This window comes from Eleutherodactylus coqui, chromosome 8, assembly GCF_035609145.1.
Source record: "Eleutherodactylus coqui strain aEleCoq1 chromosome 8, aEleCoq1.hap1, whole genome shotgun sequence".
Taxonomy (NCBI): domain Eukaryota; kingdom Metazoa; phylum Chordata; class Amphibia; order Anura; family Eleutherodactylidae; genus Eleutherodactylus; species Eleutherodactylus coqui.
The window spans coordinates 46,869,850-46,895,818 of NC_089844.1; the positions used below are offsets into that span (position 1 = coordinate 46,869,850).

The window sequence follows — 25,969 nt, forward strand, 5'->3', positions numbered from 1 at the left end:
ACTCTTCTTCTCCCCGGTCCAAACTGATCCTCCTCTTCCTTCTTCTTCCTCTCACTCTGTTAACCCCTCCCCTACCCCTGCTCGCTTCCTCTCTTCTTGACTCCTCCCCCCAGTCCTCAGCATCTTCACTAGCACGTTTTGCTGCTATCTAAGCAGCAGCAGCATCAGCAGCACTTTCCCTGATCTATGTCAGAATGCACCTGTGGCGAGCCGCGGGTGGGGCAGATTTAAATTCTCGGTGACACCTGATCTCCCCAGCCACTCACTGCAGGGGGGTGGTATAGGGGAGGAAGTTGTAATGCCTTCCATGTCTTTCTATTGGCCAGAAAAGCGCGCAAATGTCTCAGAGATGAAAGTGAAAGTAACTCGAACATCGCGTGGTGCTCGTCTCGAGTAACGAGCATCTCGAACACCCTAATACTCGAACGAGTATCAAGCTTGGACGAGTACGCTCGCTCATCTCTAATTAAAATCTTTTTTAAAAAAACATCCACATAAAAAGCACGTCCTCTATATAGCATTTGTACAGCTTAACCCCTTCCCGCTGCAGGGCGTAAGTTTACATCCTGGCAGCCTGGTACTTCCCGCAACAGGACGTAAACTTACGTCCTGGAGATAGCGCTGGATCACATATGATCCAGCGCTATCCCGCAGCTGGAGCCATCTGTCAGTCACAGCCAGCGTCCCGCTGCAACAGAGGGGGGGGGGCATCGGCGATGCGCCACCCGCTGTTTACCCCTTCCCTGCCGCGATCTAAGTAGATTGCGGCAGGGAAAGAGTTCACAGAGCCTCTGTGTCTCCGGCCGGAACTCGTGATGTCATCGCGAGAGCCCGGCCTGTCACCATGGCAACACTGGCGTCCTGTATTGCCTATGCCTATGATCGCTGTATAAGCGATAAGGCATGGCAGAGCAGTAGCTCTGCCATGCCTTATGACAGCGATCATCAGGGCAGTGGTGAAAGTCCCTCAGAGGGACACAAACAGTGTAAAAAAAACAAAGATTAAAAAAATGAATTAAAAAAAATGTAAAAAAAGAGTACAAAAACCATTTTTTATGCTTTTTCTCAGATTAGCATAAAAAAAGGTAAAAAATAAATAAAACCCCACATATTTGTTATTGTCGCGTCCGTAACAACGCGTACAATAAGTTGCACATGCTTTTGACTGTGCACAGAAAAAAACGCTAAAAAAACGCTAAAAAACTGAGGCAAAATGCTCATTTTTAGCATTTTGCCTCACTAAAAACGCAATAAAAGTGATCAAAAAAGCCGTATGTACCCCAAAATGGTACCAATAAAATCTACAGCTCGTCTCGCAAAAAATAAGCCCTCATAGAGCTCTGTACATCAAAAAATAAAAAAGTTACAGGACTTTGAATGCAGCAATTTAGAATAGAAAAAAGATTTCCAACAAAAGGGTTTTTATTGCAGAAAAGTGGGAAAACCTAAAAAAAATGTTAGAATTTTGGTATTGTTGTAACCGTAGCGGTCTGCAGAAAAAATGGAAAGTCTCATTTATGCTGCATGATTAACGGGGTAAAAAAAAATTAAAAAATCTATGGCTGAATTGATGCGTTATCTCTCTCTGCTATCATTAAAAAAAAAAAAAAAATTTTAAATATAGTCTATGTACCCAAAATTGGCATCGATAAAAACTACAGTTCGCCACGCAAAAAACAAGCCCTCATACGGCCGCGTCGACGGAAAAATAAAAAAGTTATGGCTTTTGATAAACGGAGAAGAAAATCCGCCAAAAATTGTTGCGTCCTTAATAGAGATGAGCGAGCGTACTCGGATAAGCACTACTCGCTCGAGTAATTTGCTTTATCCGAGTATCGCTGTGCTCGGGTCTAAAGATTCGGGTGCCGCTGCGGCTGACAGGTGAGTCGCAGCGGGGAGCAGGGGAGAGCGGGCGGGAGAGAAGGAGAGAAAGATCTGCCCTCCGTTCCTCCACGCTCTCCCCTGCAGCTCCCCGCTCCGTGCCGGCACCCGAATCTTTAGACCCGAGCACAGCGATACTCGGATAAAGCAAATTACTTGAGCGAGTAGTGCTTTTCCGAGTACGCTCGCTCATCTCTAGTCCTTAAGCCCAAAATAGGCCATGTCATGAAGGGGTTAATGTTACTTTGTCACGGCTGGGGGTGGTGTGGTGTTCAGTTGCTAGATTAGGGCAGGGGAGGAGAGAGATAAGGAACAGCGAGGACTGAGTGCTTATATTATGGACTAGCGCTGTGGGGAGCCTCAGTGCCCCTCTTCTCTGTTACCAGGTCACATGTCCAAACGCTGCCAGCGCTTCTAGATGGTAAGTCGTCATCATCTCCCTCGAAGAAGCGTGATTTTAGCCTGATGATGGATTTTATGGGGTCTTTGCTTTATCTCTAATCCCTGGAGGTCGGCTGCAGCCCTTCTGGGCAGATTTTATACTGATTCTACCATTATCATCAATATTGTTAATGTGTGCGTTTAACCCCTTCATGACATGGCCTATTTTGGGCTTAAGGATGCAACAATTTTTGGCGGATTTTTTTCTCCATTTATCAAAAACCATAACTTTTTTATTTTTCCGTCGACGCGGTCGTGTAAGGGCTTCTTTTTTGAGTGGCGAACTGTAGCTTTTATCGGCGTCATTTTTGGGTACATTAATTATATTGTAAAACATAATTTTTTTTTTTTATGATAGCAGGGAGAAAAAACGCATCAATTCTGCCATAGATTTTTTATTTTTTTTTACAGCTGTAATCATGCGGCATAAATGAGACATTCCATTTTTTCTGCGGGTCGGTACGGTTACAAAGATACCAAAATTCTTACCTTTTTTTAGGTTTTTCCACTTTTCTGCAATAAAACCCCTCTTTTTAGAAATTATTTTTTGATGTACGGCGCTCTATGAGGGCTTATTTTTGCGAGACGAGCTGTAGTTTTTATTGGTACCATTTTGGGGTACATATGGCTCTTTTAATTACTTTTATAGCGTTTTTAGTGAGGCAAAATGCTAAAAATTAGCATTTTGCCTAAGTTTTTTTGTGTTTTTTTAAACGCTTTTTAGTCAAAAGCATGTGCAACTTATTGTACGCGTCGTTACGGATGCGACAATACCAAATATGTGGGTTTTTTTTACCTTTTTTATGCTAATCTGAGAAAAAGCATAAAAAATGGGTTTTTTACTTTTTTTTACATTTTTTTTATTCATTTTTTAATTCATTTTTTTAATCTTTGTTTTTTTTTACACTTTTTGTGTCACTCTGAGGGACTTTGACCTCAGCCCTGATGATCGCTATGATAAGACATGGCAGAGTTACTGCTCTGCCATGCCTTATCGCTTATACAGCGATCTCAGGCACTGGTAACACAGGACGCCAGTGTCTGGCGTCCTGTTACCATGGCGACAGGCCGGGCTCTCGCAATAACATCGCGAGAGCCAGCCGAAGACACAGAGGGAGCGCGCTCCCTCTGTGAAGTCTTACCCTGCCACGATCCCGCTGTTGCAGCGGGACGCCGGCTGTGACTGACAGCCGGCTCCCGCTGCGGGATAGCGCGGGATCATATGTGATCCTGCGCTATCCCCAGGACGTAAGTTTACGCCCTGTTGCGGGAAGTACCCCGCAAAACCAATTCTGTTTGATAAAGGAGGACTTTCAATGTCAGACTTTACATCCGGCTGTACAGGGAGGGGCAGCTCCCTCTTCCCTTGAAAATTGTATATATGTTGTTTTACGTTTTTTGTTTGCTTTTTATCCTGGTGGTGGCGCTGCAGAGGTAGGAATTCCATCTTCCTTATTTGCATAAATTACTCAGAAGAGCTTGCATGGCCTTATAAGTCTCCTTACCCTCTAGGTGTCCCCACACCTCTTTTTGATGTATTGACTGAAGGGGGTCATGAGTATTTTGACCCCACAGTTTTTTTCAGGAATTAATTCAATTTAGAGGAGAAAAAGTAAAATTTCATATTTTTGCAAATATGTTATTTTAAAGACATATTTTTTTCCTATAGTTTACATGAAAGTGAGGATTTACACCCCAAAATGGATACCACTGTTTGTGCTGTTTTCAGAAACATACCCATTGTGGCCCTAATCTTATGTCTCTATACACAACGGGGCCCAAAATGAAAGGAGTAGTCAGTGTCTTTCAGAACATAGATTTTGCTTGAAGTCCTTTTAGGCCCCATTGCCCACTTGTAGAGTTCTTGAGCGGCCAAAACCATAGAGAACCCCCACAAATGACCCCATTTTGAAAACTAGACCCCTTAACGAATTTATATAGGGGTGTACTGCGTATTTTGACCCCACAGTTTTTGAATGAATTCAAGCAAAGCAAAAGGAAAAAATGGGATTTTCGTTTTTTTGGCAATTCTGTCATTTTAAAAACAGCTTTTTTTATACAGCACACACATGAATGAAGACTTGCACCCCAAAATGGAAACCCCTGTTTGTGCTGTTTTCAGAAACACAACCCTTGTGGCCCTTATATTATGTCCGCATACACAACGGGGCCCAAAATGAAAGGAGTAGTCGGTGGCTTTTAGAACATAAATTTTCCTTGAAGGCCTTTTATGCCCCATAGCACACTTGTAGAGTTCTTGAGCGGCCAAAACCATAGAGAACCCCCACAAATGACCCCATTTTGAAAACTAGACCCCTTAACGCGTTCATCTAGGGGTGTACTGCGTATTTTAACCCTACAATTTTTGAATAGATCTAAGCAAATCAGTAGGAAAAAAATTACGATTTTCATTCTTTGGGCGATTGCGTCAATTTAAAAACTGGTGTTTTTTTAACATCACACATATAAAGGAAGACTTGCACCCCAAAATGGATCCCCCTGTTTGTCCTGTGTTCAGAAACATACCCATTGTGGCCCTAATAGACTTATAGGACACATGGCTAGGCCTATAATGAAAGCAATACCCGTTGGATTTCAGGGCACAACGGAATAAATGCCAGGCCCCATTGCCCACTTATAGAGCCATTGAGCGTCCAAAATGATAAAGAACCCCCACAAATGACCCCATTTTGAAAACTAAACCCCTTAATAAATACATCTAGCGGTATAATGCATATTTTGACCCCACAGTATTTGAATGAATCTAAGCAAAGCAGAAGGAAAAAATTACGATTTTCAAATTTTTTGGCAATTTTTTAAATTTAAAAACAGTTTTTTTGTACAGTGTACATAGGAATGAAGACTTTCACCCCAAAATGGATACCCCCATTTGTCCTGTGTTCAGAAACATACCCATTATGGCCCTAATTAACTTACAGGACCCATGGCAAGGCCTGTAATGGAGGGAATGCCCGTTGGATTGCAGGGCACAACTGAATAAATTCCAGGCCGCATTGTTATTTGTACGGAATAAAAATTGACTCCCTAAAAATATCCCCCCCCCCCCTTCGCGCCCTTTTCGGCGTTCCCCCAAATCTTAGATAAAAGTAATAATGAGAACTGTGTGGTATTTCCGAAGACAGGGGTAATTACAGAGGCTGGTTGGAATGGGCCCATGGGGCAATAAAACCGTGTATCCCCCCTCCTCTCATGCTTTTTGGGGGTCATTTCTTGACCTCAGTGGCAGGTATGGGGTGTAAAAAGTGGCGCTCTGTGACTCTCCGTAAGCTTGATGAGGTGCGGCGGTCTCACACAGAAGGCGCTCAACAAGCTGCTCCTGGAACTGCAGGAAGGCGAACCTTCCCGGGGTTTGTTGTAAATTGCGTATTACAGGTAGCGGTCTGAATAACGCCGGGCTCACGCAGCCGTAGGTGGAACCCGCTTGCGGAGGCCCGCAGCGGATCCCAGCTGTGAGCCCGGCTGTGACCCTGCGTACGGCCGCGTAATGTACTGCGCATAACTGCGTACTTACACGGGCGGTCATGCGCAGTACACTTTTTTTGTTTTGTTTGTGTTTCCCGCACCGTCACTTAGCGATGACGCGGGTACTCGCAGCCCGTACAAAATGTATGGCCAGCGGGTATATCCACGACCATGGAGCACAATAGGCTCTATGTTGCGGATATCCGCAGTAAAATAGAACCTGCTGCATTCTCTTTTCTGCGAGTGGATTACACAATTCCAACCCACTTATGTGAGCGGAATTGTGTAATCCAATGCGATTGATCTGTGTATTACCGCGGATCAGACGCATACGGAATCCGTAATTCCTATCTGGTCATGTGAGACCGACCTATGTTAGATCGCTACTTTTTTTTTTTTGTGACCGGAGACCGCTCAACGAGGCCCCCTGCCACTGCTCCAGGCTCTCGGTGACCGTTGGTCGCTGAGAGCAAGGAGATTTTAAATTTCCTGGGTTCCCCGATTCTTGCGCATGTGTCCGGTGTTTTGCCGGCAATCGCATGTGCAGAATCCGGGAAGGTTCACGAAGGAGGATTGCGTCAGGGTTCAAATACGGAGGCCTCCGGCAAAAAGTTTCATCTCCTCTCACCAATCGCATTTTTTTTTTAACTTTTATGTGATCACCATTATCCATTGGATAACGGCAAACACGTGACCAGGAACCACTCACCGCGGCCCCCGTGAAGTCTCTGGGCTCTTGGCTCAGTTTTGTAGCCAGAAGCAGGGAGAATTAAAATTATCCTGGCAATCTACAGCTTTTGCGCATGCGCCTGCCATTTTGGCGACGGGCGTGTGCGCAGAAACTGGGGTACGGTCCGTGGATAAATCCGGGGGCCTTATGTACGTACTTTTATCCTCCCTCAATGATATGATCCGTGAGGGGAGATGAAACGTAAGCTTTTTAAACTTTTTTTAACTTTTTTTTTTTTTTGAAATTTTTTACACTTTTTTTTAACTTTACATGATCACTGTTATCCATAGGATGACAGTGATCATGTCCCCAGTGACATCCCTCTGCTCCGGGCTACACATGGCAGCCAAGAGCAGAGGGATTTTGAATTTCCCGGGGCTCGAACCCCTCTTATCCAATCGGTCCCCGCTGACATCTCCTGCCTCCCGGCTACCTACGGGAATCGGGAGCCAGGAGATTTTAAATTTCCCGTGGCTCCGGGCCTTCTGCGCATGCGGCTGACGTAATGCCGTCTGGCGCGCATGTGCAGAAGGCCGGCTTCGGGGCCCGGAGGACCAGGACAGCGGGGAGCAGTGCGGCGGACGGTGGCGAGTAATCTCAGCTGCCCCCATGGATCCGATCCATGAGGGCAGCTGACTCTTTAACTTTTTAACACTTTTTAAAACTTTTATGCGATCGGCGCTATCGATTGGATAGCGCCGATCGCATTGCCAGGGGGACTGCCCGCAGCCCGGGATGACAGCTCCATGCTGTTGGCTACCTGTGGGCACCGACAGCATGGAGCTGTGACTTCCAGAGCCTGAGGGGCATTAATCCTAAGAGGACGCATAATTCTACGTAGTTTCCCGATGGGGCCGTCACTAAAGGGTTAAAGGGGTGAAATCTGCTGTGGATATGCACCAAAATACGCATCAAAATCCACAGAAAATGGTACAGAAAATCCACACCAAATCGGCCATGTGTGAGCAGACCCCAAGGTGGGCCGCTGCTCATGGGCCGGTGCTCTGTGCTTGGCCAGCCAGTCCCTGCTGAGCAGAATAGAGTCACACGAGCTCTCGGCTCGGGGCCCTTCATACAATTTGCTTTGAAGCTCTTGAATGCGTTTTCTTCCTACTTAAAGCAGCAGCAGCGTTTAGCGCCGTTTTATGTTATTCGCCCGTTTCTGTATCACTTGGTTTATTTCAGAGGAAACAGGAATTCCGTATTGTTGTTCTTCCCTATTGGACAGATATGGATCGGTGTTTGTCCAGTAAGATAAAATATGCGGAATCCAAAACCTTAAACATGATGACGTCCGGTTGTAATGTCACCTGCGACATGTCCGTATGGCGGATACGTATTGTGGGCGTGTTATAATAGGCGCGTCTCAGACCAGCCTTAGGCCGCTGTCACACCAGCGGAAGAGGATTTGCGTGTGCATTCGTGCGTGCAAAAAAACACACAACGATGCCCGCAGCCAATGAAACGGCCAATCAGTGTAATGAGGTCACGATGTGTTCTTTTCTTTTGCAAATGTGGAAAAAAAATAGAGAGCTGCGTTTTTTTTTCTCTGAAAGATGCAATTGCGCAAGCAGAATCCGCACTTGTGCGTGAACGCATATGGGATCTATTTTCTGTATATTGCGTGCACAAAATGTTCATGCATATATGCCTGTTTGTAACCAGCCTTACGCCGAATGCCCACCAAAGGATCTTCATTGCGGTATTCGTGGTCAGACACCCCCCCCCCCACCACCACAAATTCCGCAGCAATGTCCGTCCGTAGACATACTAGGTCAAAAGATTCTCCGCAGCCCACGAGCTGAAATCATCTGCGATTATTCCGCTCACGGGGGAGAATCGCAGCATGTTTTATTCTGTGTGGAAAATCACACAGACGGCTTCCATTGCAGTCAATGGAGGCCGCCCGTCCCGCGATACTTCCGTTGTGAGCACTACAGAAGTATCACGGGAATCCACGTCACAGCCCAGTGCCGGCGCGTCATGTGCTGCACTGCGGATGCGCGCCCCCTCGCAGGCCGAGACACTCACGGACAGGTGAGTATGGGTCTCTGGGGGGCACTGGGTCTGATTACGCTGCCAGATTACAGATTCGGAATCCGACGCGGGCATGAGGCCGTAGGCCGGAGTCACACGGGCGCATGTGCGCGTTCAACTTTTGTGCATGCAATATGCAGAAAATAGAACCCGTTGATGTCACTGGGTTTGCGCACAAGTGTGTATTTTGTGCACGCAAACACACAGCATTCTCTATTTTTCTGTGCATCAGCGCAGGACATGAAAATATTTGGCGCACATTAATTTGGCAGTTGCGCGTGTAAATGCGCAATTTTCATTCCGCAAAAACACGTACGCTCGTGTGAATCCGGCCTTGCAATGGGACCAAAGCCCTCGGAGTGGGGTACAATACATAGTAACACTGCGCACATTAGGGTGATGTCCGCACGGCACGGATTACGGTGGAATGTCCGCAGCCGATCCGCAGGGGAAAATACGCATCAGAAGGCGCAACATTTGGTGAGGATTTTAGTGCAGAATTCACCCCCATCTGACGAGGTGAATCGGCGCACAATCCGGCGCTATAATTGGCATTCGGCGGGCCAACAATCCCCTCCGCAGGTCAATGTCCGCGGCGGATCTTGTCCCCGCCGTGTGGATGATTGTCAGTGCGAGGGGCCATGTGGAACATCCACGGCAAATCCGCTGTGTGTGAACACGGCCTAAGGCCTCTCTCATGGGCGCAGTTAGCTGTGTGCGAGGAGGTATGCAGTGACATGGGTACTTGCTGCGTGCCGCCATGCCCCGTACCCTGTGTTGGTGGGTATGTGTGCCAAGATGCGGCGCGCCATGATGTTTTTGCGCACGTATTTCTCCTGCAGTGTGAGTCACAGTAAAGTCTATGGGAGATCGGACCTGCATATTACACCCACAAACTGCAGACGTAATACACAGTGACCAGACGCTGGTGTGAGGGATTGCTAGTCCAGCAATGTCCTGCCCTCTTCTGCCATTAGTGGGCCTTTCTGAGGTAATATGTTGCACATGGTGTCCAGCTGTGGCCCCCCTGTGCTGCAGCTGCCGGGGCCCCTGCATGGACAGCAGGAGATTTATCACTCTCTCACATTCTCCTTCCTTCATCCCGGCTGTCACTTTGACAGAAACTGCCTTCTCCAGCGTGAAATTTGCCATCCTCTCATTGGCTGGTGAGAAGGAATACTTGACAGTGATTGGCCAATCGCTGCATGAGCCTCTGGATGATTGGACAGTGAGATTTCGGCGCCCAGCTAGGGTTGTCAGACTGTGTGCCGGGTTGTACGGCGTGAGAGAGAAGGTCGTGCGGCCGGGAGCAGACATGGGGCGGCGGAGAGGTGAGTGACCGGGGAGGGTGTACGGGGGGCAGCCCGGGGATCCACAGAGGAGCTGGGGGCACTGAGGGGTGCGCGGGCCAGTCGCCATGTGATATAAGGTTGTCTGTCAGTGGGGTCACGTGAGGTGGTATTCTTATGTGAAGGATGAGACCACATATAACACCCGGGAGGAGCTGCGGACGGGGGTTGTCGGGGGAGGGAGGTCGGCCCCAGCGGAGGGAGATCTGCTCCAGCCCCGGCGGATGCGAGTTGTCAGGGGGGGGAGGCAGGTCGGCCTCTGCCCCGGCGGCCGGGGTTTGTCGTAGGGTGTTCGGCCTCTTTCCAGGCAGGCAGGTGCTGTCAGGAAGGGGGGAGGAGGTCGGCCTCTGCCCAGGTGGACGGGGGTTGTCTTATGGATTTAGTTTATGGTACAGTTCAGTTGTGTGATTGCTGGTGAGCCGCAGCGGGTATGAAGGTTGGTCCCAACGTGCCCCTTAAAGGGGTTGTCCCGCGGCAGCAAGTGGGTCTATACACTTCTGTATGGCCATATTAATGCACTTTGTAATGTACATTGTGCATTAATTATGAGCCATACAGAAGTTATAAAAAGTTTTATACTTACCTGCTCCGTTGCTGGCGTCCTCGTTCCCATGGAGCCGACTAATTTTCGCCCTCCAATGGCCAAATTAGTCGCGCTTGCGCAGTCCGGGTCTTCTACTCTCTTCAATGGAGCCGCTCGTGCAGAATGCCGGCTCCGTGTAGCTCCGCCCCGTCACGTGCCGATTCCAGCCAATCAGGAGGCTGGAATCGGCAATGGACCACACAGAAGAGCTGCGGTCCACCGAGGGTGAAGATCCCGGCGGCCATCTTCACAAGGTAAGTATGAAGTCGCCGGAGCGCGGGGATTCGGGTAAGTACTATCCGTTTTTTTTTCTTTTTTAACCCTGCATCGGGTTTGTCTCGCGCCGAACGGGGGGGCTATTGAAAAAAATAAAAAACCGTTTCGGCGCGGAGATCTTAATCAGCTCCTCTTACAAAAAGAGGCAAACTGGATCTACAGACTGCGCTCTGTGTCTCCAACTGGATTGAACGAACAGTTGTCGTTCAACTGCTTCATTGATTGATAGCATGCATGACTGCCTCTACCGACGTGTTGAGTATTAATGCAATATCTTTTCATCAGAAGAACCAAAGACGTTTATTTTTAAAAATAGTTAGCTATTATGCTACACACCACCTATGAGAAAATTTCCACGTACAAGATGTCTCATAACTATCTGTGATCATATTTGTTCATGCTAGTCCGAGGCATTTTATAATACTGATCATTAAATATATATTCTTATCAATGGTGCAAGGGTAGTGCGGGATAACTAAATCTACTCCAATTAATATTTATCGGCGTGTACATACGCTCTGAATACTCCCTTACTCGGTTTACGTATCAGAATCATCTACGTGATGCTCCTTATATCCGTTAGAGTTTATTAATACTGGATACATCTGATGATCCTGGCAGAATGTACTGCATATAACTATCCTTAAAATGAATCATTATATTCAACTCTAATGGTTTACATCCACGAGTATTGTCCCAACAGCGACTACCAGTGATCTTGTTTCGCCACCACAGCATCATTTTTATGCTCCGAGTTATGTACACTACCGTTGCCATGGCTTTGTCTCCAAGTACGCCGCTGCCGTCACTTAGTCCGTCTCCTTGGGTGTCACATGACGCTTTCATCAACGTCTAGCGTCATGTGACCACCGGCGCCGTCAGTGGAACCACGCCTCCGTGGTCCTCATGCGGTCCGCCCCCTCGGGTATCATACGATACTGTCAGTGACGCTCGGCGTCATGTGACCATGACGCGGTCGATGACGCTTAGCGTCATGTGACCTCCGGCGTCGTTAGCGGAATCACGCCCCCCGCGCTGACGTCGCTATGCCATCTACTATACCTCCGGGTTACGGAGCTAGTAGCGACGGTATAGCGCGATCGGTTTGATACATCAGTCACACATTACAGCAGCGGTTGCTGGCCCCCTTCCTTGCACCTGTTATCCCTTTTTTTTTTTTTTTCTCTCTTTCTTCAGTATGAAACATATGTTTACCTGTTACCTAGGTTACATAGCATGAGTGGTACGCCTCCCACTTTGCCTCTCATTGGCTCAGGGGATACACACCCATCAAAAGGTGTTCCCTAATGAACCCTATTTAAAGCTCCTTGGACTAGCTCTCCATTATGCTGTCACTCCACCACAAGGACTGACATGCCGCCGGTTTGTCTTTATTTTCTTTGATTTTAAGTTCTTTGTCCTGACCTAGGGGCTAGTCCCCTTCAGCTACTCACTCGAGTTGCATTATCAGTCTATTTAGCAACTTCAGATAGTTTCTTATCAGTTAGGTAGCTGCAAATCTATCTTGAGGACTTTAAGGGCTTAAGTTATTGATAGCATCTGACGGCTTATATATCTCTTTTTGATCTCATCTTGTACTTTGAGGATAATTTTGTCCTCTTAATGACCATTACCGTGACCATCATTGCCACGTCATAGGTCATTCTTTTCTGATTTTTGTAAATTGCGGTGCACTGGAATTCTTTGCTGCATTGCATTTACATTTAGAGACAGATCATTTTGGCGACCACTGGTCCATGATTATCAGTCCTGGACTATGTGTGGCTTCCACACTTTATAAAAATTTAGCCACAACCCAACCTTTTGGTTGGAACTAGCGCATTGTAACCCCTGAGGAACCCACCAGTTGGGAGAAACGCGTTGGGTAACGCGCATTTTTGCTTTAAGAGCAAACTCCTTATGTGCAAGTCCTTCCCACTATACGACGCACATTAGGATACCAGATTTAGAGTGATTCTACTTTATTTGATCACTTTTCTGGATCTATGATCAATGTTGTACATCAATTGAGCTTCATCACATGACTCGATTTCCCATTGTTCATATTTCAGAAGTGGCGGTTGCTGTCGTTTTTTAAGGTTGAGTCCTATTATACGACTCCAACCTGTTTGGTCACTAGTCACTAGTGGCCTTCTTAATCCTAATCTTCCCCTTATTTGTTTGTATTTGTTTTGTTCTTCTTTTAAAGGAATTTAATAAAAGGTATTTTTTAATTTTATTAGTTTGGAAGGTCCTAGCAGTAAATTTCCCAAAGTTCTGACTGGGATTAGCTGCCCTTGTAAATCTGCGGTCCACGGAGGGAGCAGACCCCGGCGGCCATCTTCAGCAGGTAAGTATGAAGACGCCGGACCGCCGGGATTCAGGTAAGCGCTGAGCGGGTTGTTTTTTTAACTCCTGCATCGGGGTTGTCTCGCGCCGAACGGGGGGGGGGGGGGGTTAAAAAAAAAAAAAAAAAACGTTTCGGCGCGGGACAACCCCTTTAACCCTTTAAGTATGCCGCCCTATTTTTAACACTTTTGTTTTTTCCTCCCCTTTAAAAAAAAATCATAACTCCTTATTTACCCATCGCTGTATGATTGTTTTTTGCGGGACGAGTTGTATTTTTCAATGGTGACATTTACTGTACCAGATAATGTGCTGAAAAACTTTTACAAAATTCTAAGTGGACTAAAATAAAAAAAATGACATTCCGCCATCTTTCAGTACGTCTTGTTTCTACGGCTCAGAAACTGCAAGAAAAATGACACGATAACTTCATTCTACGGGTCGGTACGATTACTACGATGCCAAACTGCTATAGTTTTTTTTACTATACTACTTTTTTTTCCCCCAAAAACATTTAATAGACTTTTTAATTCTAGATATGGCAAAAGGGGGGTGATTTAAATTTTCATGACTTTTTTTTTTTTTACAATGAAAAAAACTTTATTGCTTTTTTTTCACTTTACTTTTAAGTCCCCCTGGGGGACTACGATATGCGATACTGTGATCGCTCCTGCAGCATGACGCCATACTGCATTCTGACAGGCAGTCTATCAAGCCACCCCACGGGGATGGCTTGATAGGCAGTCTCTCAAGGCAGCCCTGGGGCCTTTCAGAAGGCCCCCGGCAGCCATGACACCTGCACGGCTCCCCCGATCTTACCGCGGGGGGGCTGTATGGGTTCGGGGGCTTTAAATGCCGCTGTCAGAAATGACAGCGGCATTTAATTGGTTAATAGCTGCGATTGGCCAAACGGACGATCGCGGGTGTCAGCTGTAGTAAACAGCTGACGCCCGCGCTGTATGCAGAGATGACCCCGCGACCTCTCTGCATAGATACCCCGACGCTCCAGGACGTAAATGTACGTCCTGGAGCGGGAAGGGGTTAATGTACTGAAATTTTTTTAACAATTTCTAAATGGAGTAAAATGTAAACAGAAAGCCTACATTCCGCCATCTTCTGGTTTGTCTTGTTTCTGTGGCACAAAAACTGAAACAAAAATGACATAACTTTATTTTATGGGTCAGTAAGATGACTGAGGTTTTCTGTTTTTTTTTTTGCTGTAGTACTTTTAGTTTATTTTTTATCAGACATTCAATTTTTTAAAATCGTTTTCTGCCACAGTCTTCCGACAGCCGTAACTTTTTTATTTTTCCGTCGACGCCGTTGTCCGAGGGCTCATTTTGTACGGTTTGTCCTGTAGTTTCCGATGGTGCCGTCTTGGAATACATACATGCGCATTTCTGAATATTTTAATTTCAGACTTTTACCATGCGCCATAAATAATGTGTTACTTTAATAGATCCGACTTTTACAGACGCAGCGATACCAAATATGTATTTTTGTTTTATTACTTAGGTTTTTATTGTAAATATGGTAAAAGTTTGTTTTGCAAGAAAACAAGAATCAGCGCCTACTCACACAAAACGATTTTAAAAGGATGTGAGATACTTTTAAGTACTCACCTGGTGCTCGGCCAAAACTCCTGTCCAGGAGATTGACCGGCACCTTATATCCGAGCTGGCTTGTAGCGTCCCTGGAGTCCAGAATCCTGATCACCGGAGAGCGTCTCTGGGGTTTACAGCCGTGACAGGCTGTTTATGTAACCACTCGTATCAAATAGAAAAATTTCCCCGCGCTCGTGGGTTCCAGCAGAGATAGAGGACACAATGTCCATAAATAACTTTAAATGATTTATTAGTTCCTTTGCTACGCGTTTCTGCGGGCTTACCCGCTCTCTTCAGGCATACAATTGAACAACACAGTACACATTTTATACATTACTAAGGCTCACGGGAGTGCTCAGACGCCGACTTTCGGAGCCGCCCTCTGCTTCATGTGGGATAACACGTCATATCATTAGTCAGTAACCCTTTACATACTACTACGTTTCTCCATTGATAAAAAGCAGCAAAATATGCTATTTAAAAGTCCGTTCGACTCGCTTATGCTCTTCATTATCTGCTATATTCCACAATATTATTTAAAAAACATAAATTATCTATATCTATAAATAACTACTACAATTATATTGTAAAAATAGAGATGTTACTATAAACGAATTAACAATTAATTACATTTTCCCGATTTTTCTGCTATATATACTCTATATAACCAGCATTCATTTTTTCTCAAATAGACCCCCTCCATTATAAAAAACAACATTTTATATATAAATACCCAAATAATTTATAAATACATTCTAAAATTATCATTCTTAAAATTTCGTTCTAAAAAATTACCATTTATATTATACTAATATTTCTATTGTTTATACCCTCTATTTATTCTATTTCTATTCGACTGTTATATATATAGAAATAGAATAAATAGAGCTCCGAAAGTCGGCGTCTGAGCACTCTCGTGAGCCTTAGTAATGTATAAAATGTGTACTGTGTTGTTCAATTGTATGCCTGAAGAGAGCGGGTAAGCCCGCAGAAACGCGTAGCAAAGGAACTAATAAATCATTTAAAGTTATTTATGGACATTGTGTCCTCTATCTCTGCTGGAACCCACGAGCGCGGGGGAAATTTTTCTATTTGATACGAAAAGTTTGTTTTGTTTTTTTTTTTACTTTATCACTTTATAAAATGAAAAAATGAGTAAAACTTTTTTTTCCTAATTTTTTCTTTTTAGCCCCCACAGGGGACCACAACTGGCGATGCTTTACATCATACTGCGATCAGGCCTCCCCTCGGGGATGGCTTGATAGGCATTCTGCGAAGACAGCCCTGGGGCCTTTCAGAAGACCTCCAGCTACTATGACACCCGCACGGCTCCCTGTAATCTCATTGAGGGAAGGGGGGCAATATGGGACCAACGAACATCGTTCAGGGCATTTAAAGGGTAAATAGCGCCAATCAGCCGCGTGGCTGATTGCAGCTATTATCGGCGGGTGTCAGCTGTAATAAACAGCCGGCACCCTGCAGCGTTAAGGGGTTAAAGAGCGCTTTGCCTTGTTCCCTCAGAGCCCTGGTAGCTGGTTGTTTGGTCCGGCTTCACAGAGGATTACCCGGACCGGATACAACTCTGGGAGTAAACAAGAATGCTTCCATTCATTAACAGCAAGCACAGATCTTGAAATGGTGCAGAATTAAAACTGTGTTTTTGTTCCAGGGGTGAAGTATCTGAGGCAGGATGATGGCCGACTCCCCAGTGATGAATGGTGGGCATGCCGATCTGTGGGCATCTCATTACCAGATGGTCCTGGAACCTCCTGAAACAAATGATCCAGAGGTAAGACATACGAGACGCTGCGCTCTCACTGCACTATAGGCGCTTCTACACAGAAGACGGATCCTCTGCTGGCTGTAATGAGTGACTGACAGTATAGCTGCCAATCAGTCCTCGTTCTGCCGCTCGCGGTATGGAGGATCACTAGTATTGGGACGACCGGTCACTAATATTGATCATCCTTCACCAGCAGCAGCTCTTTTCAGCAGCGGTCCCCCTAATTACATGGAGGATGTCCTGCCGTCGAATCAGCATTTTTATGCCCGCATGAAAGACCCAGTCAGCCGGTGAGCGAGCGTTCTGAATGTTCATCAGCTGATTGGGGCGCATTCAGGCGGGGCGATGATCGGGGAGATAAACCTTCTGACAAATGTGTGTTCCCATGTAAAAGGGTCTTAAAGAATGAGCTGCACATCCAAGACTCCAAGGTATCTTGGTTCCCTACATCGGGTAATAGATGCTGGGCGCTGACCACTAATGGAATCTATTATGTTGGCCATCGCAGTTGTCATCCAGCTTTCCATGGATTCTGCATGTCATGGACACCTGCATTATGCCATGTTACACTCCACAGTATTGGAGGTCTTTGTGTCATTCAGGCTGCTTTCACACAGGCAAGAAATTGGAGCTCGATGTGTGCGCTGTGAGACGTACAAATCTCGCTTTAATGTGAACCCCATTCTTTTGCACAGGGGGTGATATACATATAGACATGAAGGTTTTTATTTCCTTTTGGTTACCCCACTGCATGTAATCTCTTTGGGCGGTCCCTTGGAATGCCTTGTCCATTGCTTTCAATGGGGCGGAAAACATCGCGCAGCGATGCAAGGCTTCTCATTGGATCGCAACTGTAGTGAAGTGATGGGAGGAGTTTTTGTTCCGAGCTCCTTACATCTGCGGGCACATCGTACCGATAACGGGACTAGTTTCCTTGCCTGAAATAGCGCTCAGCTGTGTGAAGCTAGCCTCAGTTGGGATATTAAATCTATTTGTGACCCTCCCTAAAGTGACCCTCTAGGTCCTCAGCAACCAAACATGGCCGCACTGGTTCTCTGACTATCTGATGCACACCGTGAATTGGTTCACATCGTTAGTCTAAGGGCTTATTTACATGAGCATATATCGGCTGGCCAATATACGCTCCCATCTGAGCAGTTCTTCCCTCCTCCTCACCGTCTCTCTGCCTCTCTCCTCCACTCTGGTGGGTTCAATGAGAAGAGCTGGATGTGGGCGGAGCTCTGCTCTGCCCCGCCCGCTCCAATTGCTGACTGCAGGGAGGGGCGGGGAGCTTAGCTACACTCCACCCACTTCTATTGCAAAGAAATGGAGAGGAGGAGAGAGGCAGAAAGCAGGTGGAGAGAACTGCTCAGATGGAAGCGTTTATCGTCCGGCCGTGAAAACGCCGGCCAATATACGCTTGTGTAAATAAGCCCTAAAACGCTACACCTGCTGTGATTGGCCAGTGTTGTCCACGTGGGCAGCTCTGACCAGTCAGAGCAGCATGCAGTGTCTCAGGATGTCTTCATTCACACCTGGAGGTTTGGATGTGGATTCAGAAAGGACGGGTTCAGTTTCTACCCTTTTTTCCTTCATTTTGGTTGACTTCTGGTTCTGGCTTGAACAGCTGCACATGTGAGCACATCCTTAGGGCTCCTTTTCACTGCCGATAGCGATATCGCTGCGAGAAAATCGTATTGTTAAAATCGCATTGCAACGCTGCAAAATCACAAGCTTTTGCGTTGCGATGCGAGAATCTGTTTTGCCATTGCACATTGCACTGTATGGGCGACAGAAAAATGCAAAATGCTGAAACAATCCTCCTGCTGCGATTTTTAATCCTCGTATCGGAGCTTGTCCTTAAACATCGCTAGTGGAAAGGCTGTCATAGAACAACATGTGTGGGACTTTACTGCGAGAGCTCGCACTGTCACATCGCACTGAAAACGTGCGATTACCTCGCCAGCGGAAAGGAGCCCTAAGGGCTCATGTCCACGGGCAAAATAAGAATTAAAATCTGCAGCAGATCACCCGCATGCGGATCCGCACCCCATAGGGATGCATTGACCACCCGCGGGTAGATAAATACCCGCGGATGGTCAATAAAAGTGATTTTTAAAAAAATGGAGCATGAAAAAAATCTGGACCATGCTCCATTTTCGTGCGGGTCTCCCGCGGTGAGCCTAAAATAGGAATTTAAAAGAATTAACTCACCCGCAGCAGGCCGGGAGGGTCTTCTCTCCTCACGGCCGGATCTTTCTTGCTTCGGCTCGGCGGATGTGCCCGGCGCATGCGCGCAGCACGTCGGTTATGTGCCGACGACGTGCTGCCGGCGTGACGAGTTCATCCGCCGGCCGAAAAAGAAGATCCGGCCGTTAGGAAGAGAAGACTTTCCCGGCCCGCTGCGGGGTGAGTTAATTCTTTTAAATTCCTATTTTAAGCGCTCATGTCCGCGGGGCAGGAGGGACCCGCTGCAGATTCTACATGTAGAATCCGGAGCGGGCCTGATTTTCCCCATGGACATGAGGCCTTAGACTGCGGCTGCATACTAACACACATGTGAGCACATCCTTAGACTGCCGCTGCATACTAACACACATGTGAGCACATCCTTAGACTGCCGCTGCATACTAACACACATGTGAACACATCCTTAGACTGCCGCTGCATACGAACACACATGTGAGCACATCCTTAGACTGCCGCTGCATACTAACACACATGCGCATCAGATAGTCATAGTGGCTCGGCCGTCTGTCCAGGGCTGGAGGGTCGCTTTAAGGGAGTCTTCCGATCTTATACACTGGTGATATGTTGGTAATGTAGGTCAGCACTTTACCATCTCTGGGCTCCTCGCCAGTTGATGAAGTGACTGCAGCACTGATCTAGCACTGTGACACCTTCACTGCTTATCCCTGCCCAACAGCGCCCTCACCAGGCATTGTGCAGAAACCACAGTGTGGTCACTTATATAGGGCTGGCTACACTTCCCTCACAGACGGTCCGGCTGCCTGACGATCAGGTAGATTCCTTTTGGTCTTGGATGGGAGTATTCTTGCCCTTTGCTAGATTATCATATTTCCAGGCTACGGGGGGCTGAATTATAGTAACATAGTAACATAGTATGTAAGGCCGAATGAAGACATTGTCCATCTAGTCCAGCCTGTCTATCCTACTGTGTTGATCCAGAGGAAGGCAAAAAACCCCAAGGCCAGAAGCCAATTAGCCCTTTTGGGGGAAAAATTCCTTCCCGACTCCCTAATGGCAATCAGACTGTTCCCTGGATCAACCCCTAATAGTTCCTACCTGCCTATATACCAGGATTGACACTTAACCTAATATTTATTTCCTGTAATATCCTTCTCCAGAAAGACATCAAGTCCCCTTTTAAACTCCTCTATGGATTTTGCCATCACCACTTCCTCCGGTAGAGAGTTCCACAGTCTAACTGCTCTTACAGTAAAGAACCCCTTTCTGTGTTGGTGATGAAACCTACTTTCCTCTAATCGTAGCGGATGTCCTCTTGTTACCGTCGTGGTCCTGGGTGTAAACAGATCGCGGGAGAGATCCTTGTATTGTCCCCTCATGTACTTATACATGGTTATTTGGTCGCCTCTTAACCTTCTTTTTTCTAGAGTAAATAGTCCCAATTTGGATAGCCTCTCTGGGTATTCCAGTCCCGTCATTCCATGTATTAGTTTAGTTGCCCTTCTTTGAACCCCCTCAAGCACTGTGACATCTTTCCTGAGCACCGGTGTCCAGAATTGTACGCAGTATTCCATGTGAGGCCTGACAAGTGCCTTATATAATGGAAGGATAATGTTCTCGTCCTTCGCCCCTATACCTCTTTTGATGCACCCCAAGACTTTATTTGCCTTTGCAGCAGCTGACTGGCATTGGTTACTCCAGTTTAGTCTATTATCCACTAATACCCCCAGATCCTTTTCCATATCACTTTTCCCTAGTGGTACAGCCATTAAGTGAATATTGGTGACATCCGTTTCTCCTGCCCATGTGCATAGTCTTACATTTTTCAACATTGAAGTTCATTTGCCATTTTTCTGCCCAAGCCCCCAGCTTGTCCAGGTCCGTTTGTAGCCGCACATTGTCCTCCGTTGCATTAATTATATTGCATAATTTTGTGTCATCTGCAAATATTGATATTTTGCTGTGCAGCCCCTTTATCAGGTCATTGATAAATATGTTGAACAGAGTGTGGCCTAATACTGAACCCTGTGGCACCCCGCTAGCGACTGTGGTCCAATCAGAGTACGAACCCTTTATTACCACCCTCTGCTTTCTATCGTTGAGCTAATTTTTTACCCACTTACACACGTTTTCGCCCAGTCCGAGCTGCCTCATTTTGTATATTAGCCTATTATGTGGCACGGTGTCAAAGGCTTTAGAGAAGTCCAGATATACAAGATCAATAGATTCTCCCAGGTCCAGCTTAGAGCTTACTTCATCGTAGAAACTGATCAGATTTGTCTGACATGAGCTACCCTTCATGAATCCATGCTGGTGAGGAGTTATTCCCTTAATCTCCTTGAGGTACTCATCGATGGCGTCTCTCAGAATCCCCTCGAAAATTTTTCCCGTTACTGAAGTGAGACTTACTGGCCTGTAGTTACCAGGCTCACTTTTGCTCCCTTTTTTGTAAATTGGAACCACGTTGGCAATGCGCCAGTCCAATTCTCAGGGTTAAAATTCTAAGTACAGCACCAATCGGGCCCACCCCACTTGCCCCGTTGCCGGCCGTAAGAAGAGACACCACACAGGGATCTGGTATCATTCCTCACACGGGACATGGCTCTCAGCTGTGCCCACCGTCGCCGTCGTGCTTTATTACAGATTACATGAGATCTTATACCCTTTGTCCCCTCACCACTAGGGGGTGATGGGCTCATAACCATATATGGGAAGTCCGGATTTGCGGACTGACAGTGAAAATCATATAACAGTCATTATCTTGATACTGGCGCCTCTGGCTTACGTGCAGAAAATCACGTATTCAATTAACTCCAGTACAAAGAATCACCCACTCAATTCTAAGAAGTCCGGATTTCAGCCTAAGACAGTGAAAATTATGTACATTTGAACATCTTGATATCTTGTTCCAGCGCTTCTGGGAAATCGGCCAAGTACATGCGGCCTTCATGTCTGGTTCTTCTTTGCTGAACTTCTAGAACATCTCTCTCAGCCTTCTAAAGCCTTGGAAATATCTGATGTAAGGCGACATAAGTTTTTTTCTCTCATTTGGAATTGAATAAAACTTGCATATAGGTATAAAAGTATAAAGAAAACATATGGCTATATATATATATATATATATATATATATACCCTCACAAACCCCCCTAAAAAACTTAATATGGAGATCAAGCATCAGACTTTGCACTCTTCCTCGGTCGTCTCTCCCTTGCGTCAGGGTTTCTCCACTGCCCGTAAGTCCCTACTCCTAAAAGGGAGGGATCCCTACCTCATCTCAGAAGGAGGCCATGGATTCTCTGGGCTTATTTCCGGGCATCCACACCCTCTATCTGTACAAGTTGACACCCCACAGGGTGTGCCCTCGCCGGAACCTAAGGTCTTCTGCACTTTCCCTAGGCAAATGGGAAGTCCACTGACAGTCCATCTTATGAGACTGAGGCAGACACAGTACTAGTCCATCTCTCCATTCTTCTGGTAACATACGTGGTTGGCATTATCGGAACTGGTTCTTCATCTTTTTTCAAACAAGGGAAATTTTGGTCACATTAAAGGGATAATACACAAACAGGAAATTACATACCCCACCTCTTTCTGCTAAAATCATATCCAGGGCCACTCTATTTTGGAACGCCATGGATGCAGTGGGCCCTAACTGGTCAGCTAACCCTTGTAAAGCATCTCTGGTGTAGTTTACAAACCTCTGCTGATTGTAAAAGATATAATTCATCTAATCTACATTATTATTAACAGTGACAATAGCAAATAAGATCTCAAAACCTGCTTTAAACTGATCTCTAGAATTAAATTCATGTGGCACCCCCCTTGGCACTCCTATTGCAACTATGTGTACATGTGGATCAAGGTTACCACCTGGAGCGTTAACTTCTCTCTTAGCACGATGCAGTGTTGGATTCTCACCCTCAGTGTAGGCTTCATATTGCACATTTAATTGTATTAATTTGTTCTGAAACAGGGGGCTAGTGTACAGTAGTCAAAGGTGTGTGTTAGAGAAATTGTACCACATTATCGTATGTAAAGGATATGCAGGATCATTAGTTTTTTCAGTGCGAAGTGTGGATCCAAGTGGGTTTTCCTTCGAGCTTGACTGCATTTGGGTGAACAACATCTGGTAGGGACATTCAAACAGGGTTTCTCGCTCAAACTTTTTCACATAGACCCTGTCACCTGGTTTCAGATTGTGACACTCATCTGTAGGACCTGGGAGAAAAGCAGACTACAGAATGCATTACTAACAATTCCTTGGAGAGACCTATGACAACATTAACAAGAAAATCATTCCCCAAACTCAGCTACTGTGGCATGTATCCTCCTAAGAAAAAGAAAAAGTAATAGACACTCAATTCAAAATTTGTCCATTTCCTCTATTGCCTTTTGGATCTACTTTCCCCCTACTCCGCGGATGGTAGGGTGTGTGAAAAGCCTGGAATATACCCAAAACAGACATGATGTGTTGCATTATTTCACCTGTGAAGTGTGTACCTTTGTTTGACTCAATCACTTCCGATACCCCATATCTGCGGATTACCTCATTCATGAGCTTCCGTGCGGTTACCTGCTTATTTACTTTGGTAACAGGGTAGGTCTCCAACCTGAAAAGACATCAACAACAACAAGCACATTTTCATGCTTCCCAACAAGTAGGAGCTGAGTGTAGCCAATTTGCAATCCCTGAAATGGGTAGAGTGGTCCAGGCAAGTGTGATGTGGCAAATTTTACTTCTGCCCTGTTGCTTACGGCAAAGATCATGCAAAATTGGACAAATGATGCAGCAGCTACAGAAAACCAAGGAGCCACCCGTCCTCGTTCAAGCGTCGTCATCATTACTGCGTTGAGAGGTGCGTCTTTCCATCCGTCAGCTGGGCCATTATGGGGCACAGGGACTATGGTAAGCAAGTTCTGTTGACTGTTCACCATACGCCGTCCCTTTTTAGTCCATTTGTCTTTTTCTTAACTGTAAAGTCTTTAGCATATCAAAGTCCAAGTTTTTATCAAAGTCCAAGTGTAGTCAAAGTCCAAGTTCATATCAAAGTAGTCAAAGTCCAAAGTTATTATCAAATTCTTCTTTTCTTCTTTCTTCCACGGCTTGAGGGCCGCTGCCTTTGCTGTGTGGCCTGTGATGGCGTTGCCTCTTGTTTCTCCGGTGTAGGGATTGGTGTGAGCTTTCCACCTTGTCAGGTAGAAGTAGGGTCTCCGTGAGACTGCACCACTGCATCATTCTTAATTGGCTGTCCTGCTGAGGTAAAAAACTGTCTGGCCTTCCATTTTGGGCCTTAATCATGAGCTATGCCAAATGCATACCGGGAGTCAGTGTAAATGTTTGCCGTCTTACCTGTGGCCACTCCACACGCCTCCGTGAGTGCTTTTAATTCCGCTTCTTGTACTGCGACATGCGGAGACATTCTGCTTTTTAGGACATCTTGTTGTGTAACTACTGCATATCCAGTGTGGAGTCGTCAATCACCCTGGTACCATCTATAAAAAACAACTCAAAATATGCATTATTAACAAGGGCTTTCAGTAACTTTTTAAAACTTAAATTTTCTTGTTGCATCAATGCTAGACAATCAGGCTGGTATTCTATTTCAAAAAGATCAGAACCTTGTTGCAAAAAATTAAAAAATTAAAAAATGACTTGCAAAAATTTTTTTAAAATGGCTGAATTTAAAAATGGCTGACTTGCAATACCTAAAATGGCTGACTTGCAATACCTAGATCACCTATGCCTTCTCCTCCCCCCCCTTTAAACCAGGGTACTCAATTGGAAGAATAGTAGCCGGGTTTAAGTTAGTACCACATTGTAAAAAGATTTGATGGATGCAGATAAGGCCTGTAAGATGTTAGCACCAAAAACAGACATGAGTTACACCGGGGAAGAATAACCTACAAAACCTCTACTCATATTTGAAATGTGATCTCCCTTTAAGTGAATTCATTATTAGTCTGTTCCTGCCTGCAGTCTTATCAAAATTTCAGACAGGAGAAAAAAAAACAAAACAAAAAAAAAAACTAGCTGCTCAAAATCCTCACCCCCTCCCTCGTGCAAGAGGAGGGATGAAACATTATTACATACTATTACATCATATAGCTCCACCCCTTCGATATTGGCACATTGCGTCCGTCTTCTCAGCTCCATTTCAGCTTAACCGTCCACACGTCCACATCTCAACCAAGCAAAGTCCCATGCATGGGGAGGACTTTTATCCCCAGTCATTTATCTGCATCACACATTCCACCACAGCCCGAACACGGGTCACCAACTCTCATCCATCCATGCTCTCAAGTCTGCTCCGTCACCCCCCTTGAAGGTGTACCAGTCCATGCAGATGCACGGACAAAAAAAGTTTGACAGACATACATACATCAGCTGAAAAACACCGAGGTGAGTGCTATCATTTTATAAAGTACATAATTCTATTGAGATGAGATTATGAATGAACGCTATTTATGACAAATTATGTGAAAACGTTTGCTGAGTGACTGAGATATTCTATATTTCTGATCTACTGAAGCTATTATATGCTGTATTAAACGCTGAAGTGTTTTAGAATCTCTGGGTATTTTTCAACCCCCCTTGTGACCCTGAGCTCAGAGTGCATCTGAAAGCCCCCCTCTTTTTAAAACATCTCTTATCTCTCCGCGACTATGAAACACATACTGAATAAGTTTTCGCTTAAACTATTGAAAAAACATTTGAACTCATAATTAACACATATGCTGGGACCTTGCAACATTCATTTTCAACCCCTGTATAAGTAAGAATATACATTAGAAATTACTATATTTCCCTGCCTACTAAGACAGTATAACTAATTAAATTCATTTCAATTCATTGCAAGCAAGCAACGATATTAACCAAGGTTGTTATTGCATTTTCTCTCTCGCTGTTATCTTCCTGACCTTGGAGACTAAACACAAGTTCGCAGCTACATGTCAACAGACTCTTCTCCCCTAAAAGCAAGCTGTTAACTATTTGCACATACAGTATATATATATATATATATATATATATATATATATATATATATATATATATATATATATATATATATATATATATATATATATATATACATACACATATATATCCACCTAGTATGGATTATACATATTATCTATTATCTATCTTGTATTATACACATTCCATCTCTCTTTACCAACAAATCACGTGCATTGTAACTTACTTATCGACTTGCTTGCTCCTTCAGCACTTTTCTCCCCTACCTAA

The 25,969-nt window shown here is 45.4% G+C and overlaps 1 protein-coding gene across 6 annotated transcripts in view; it reads left to right on the forward strand.

Moving 5' to 3' along the window:
• The first annotated feature begins 2,222 nt into the window (after positions 1–2,222).
• The window catches only part of LOC136576364 (DNA ligase 1-like), an 89,809-nt gene continuing 66,062 nt past the window's right edge, over positions 2,223–25,969 (forward strand). For 3 of the 6 annotated variants that reach the window (XM_066575582.1, XM_066575587.1, XM_066575580.1), the window contains exons 1-3: positions 2,240–2,302; positions 13,024–13,164; positions 16,400–16,519. Coding sequence is in view for 4 of the 6 variants with exons in the window: in XM_066575580.1 (XP_066431677.1) it covers positions 16,446–16,519 (74 nt within the window). In the remaining 2 variants the exon portion in view is untranslated. Of the gene's footprint in view, positions 2,303–13,023; positions 13,165–15,804; positions 16,520–25,969 lie in introns of those variants that run through there. The other 3 variants (XM_066575584.1, XM_066575585.1, XM_066575581.1) reach the window with 3 other exon arrangements.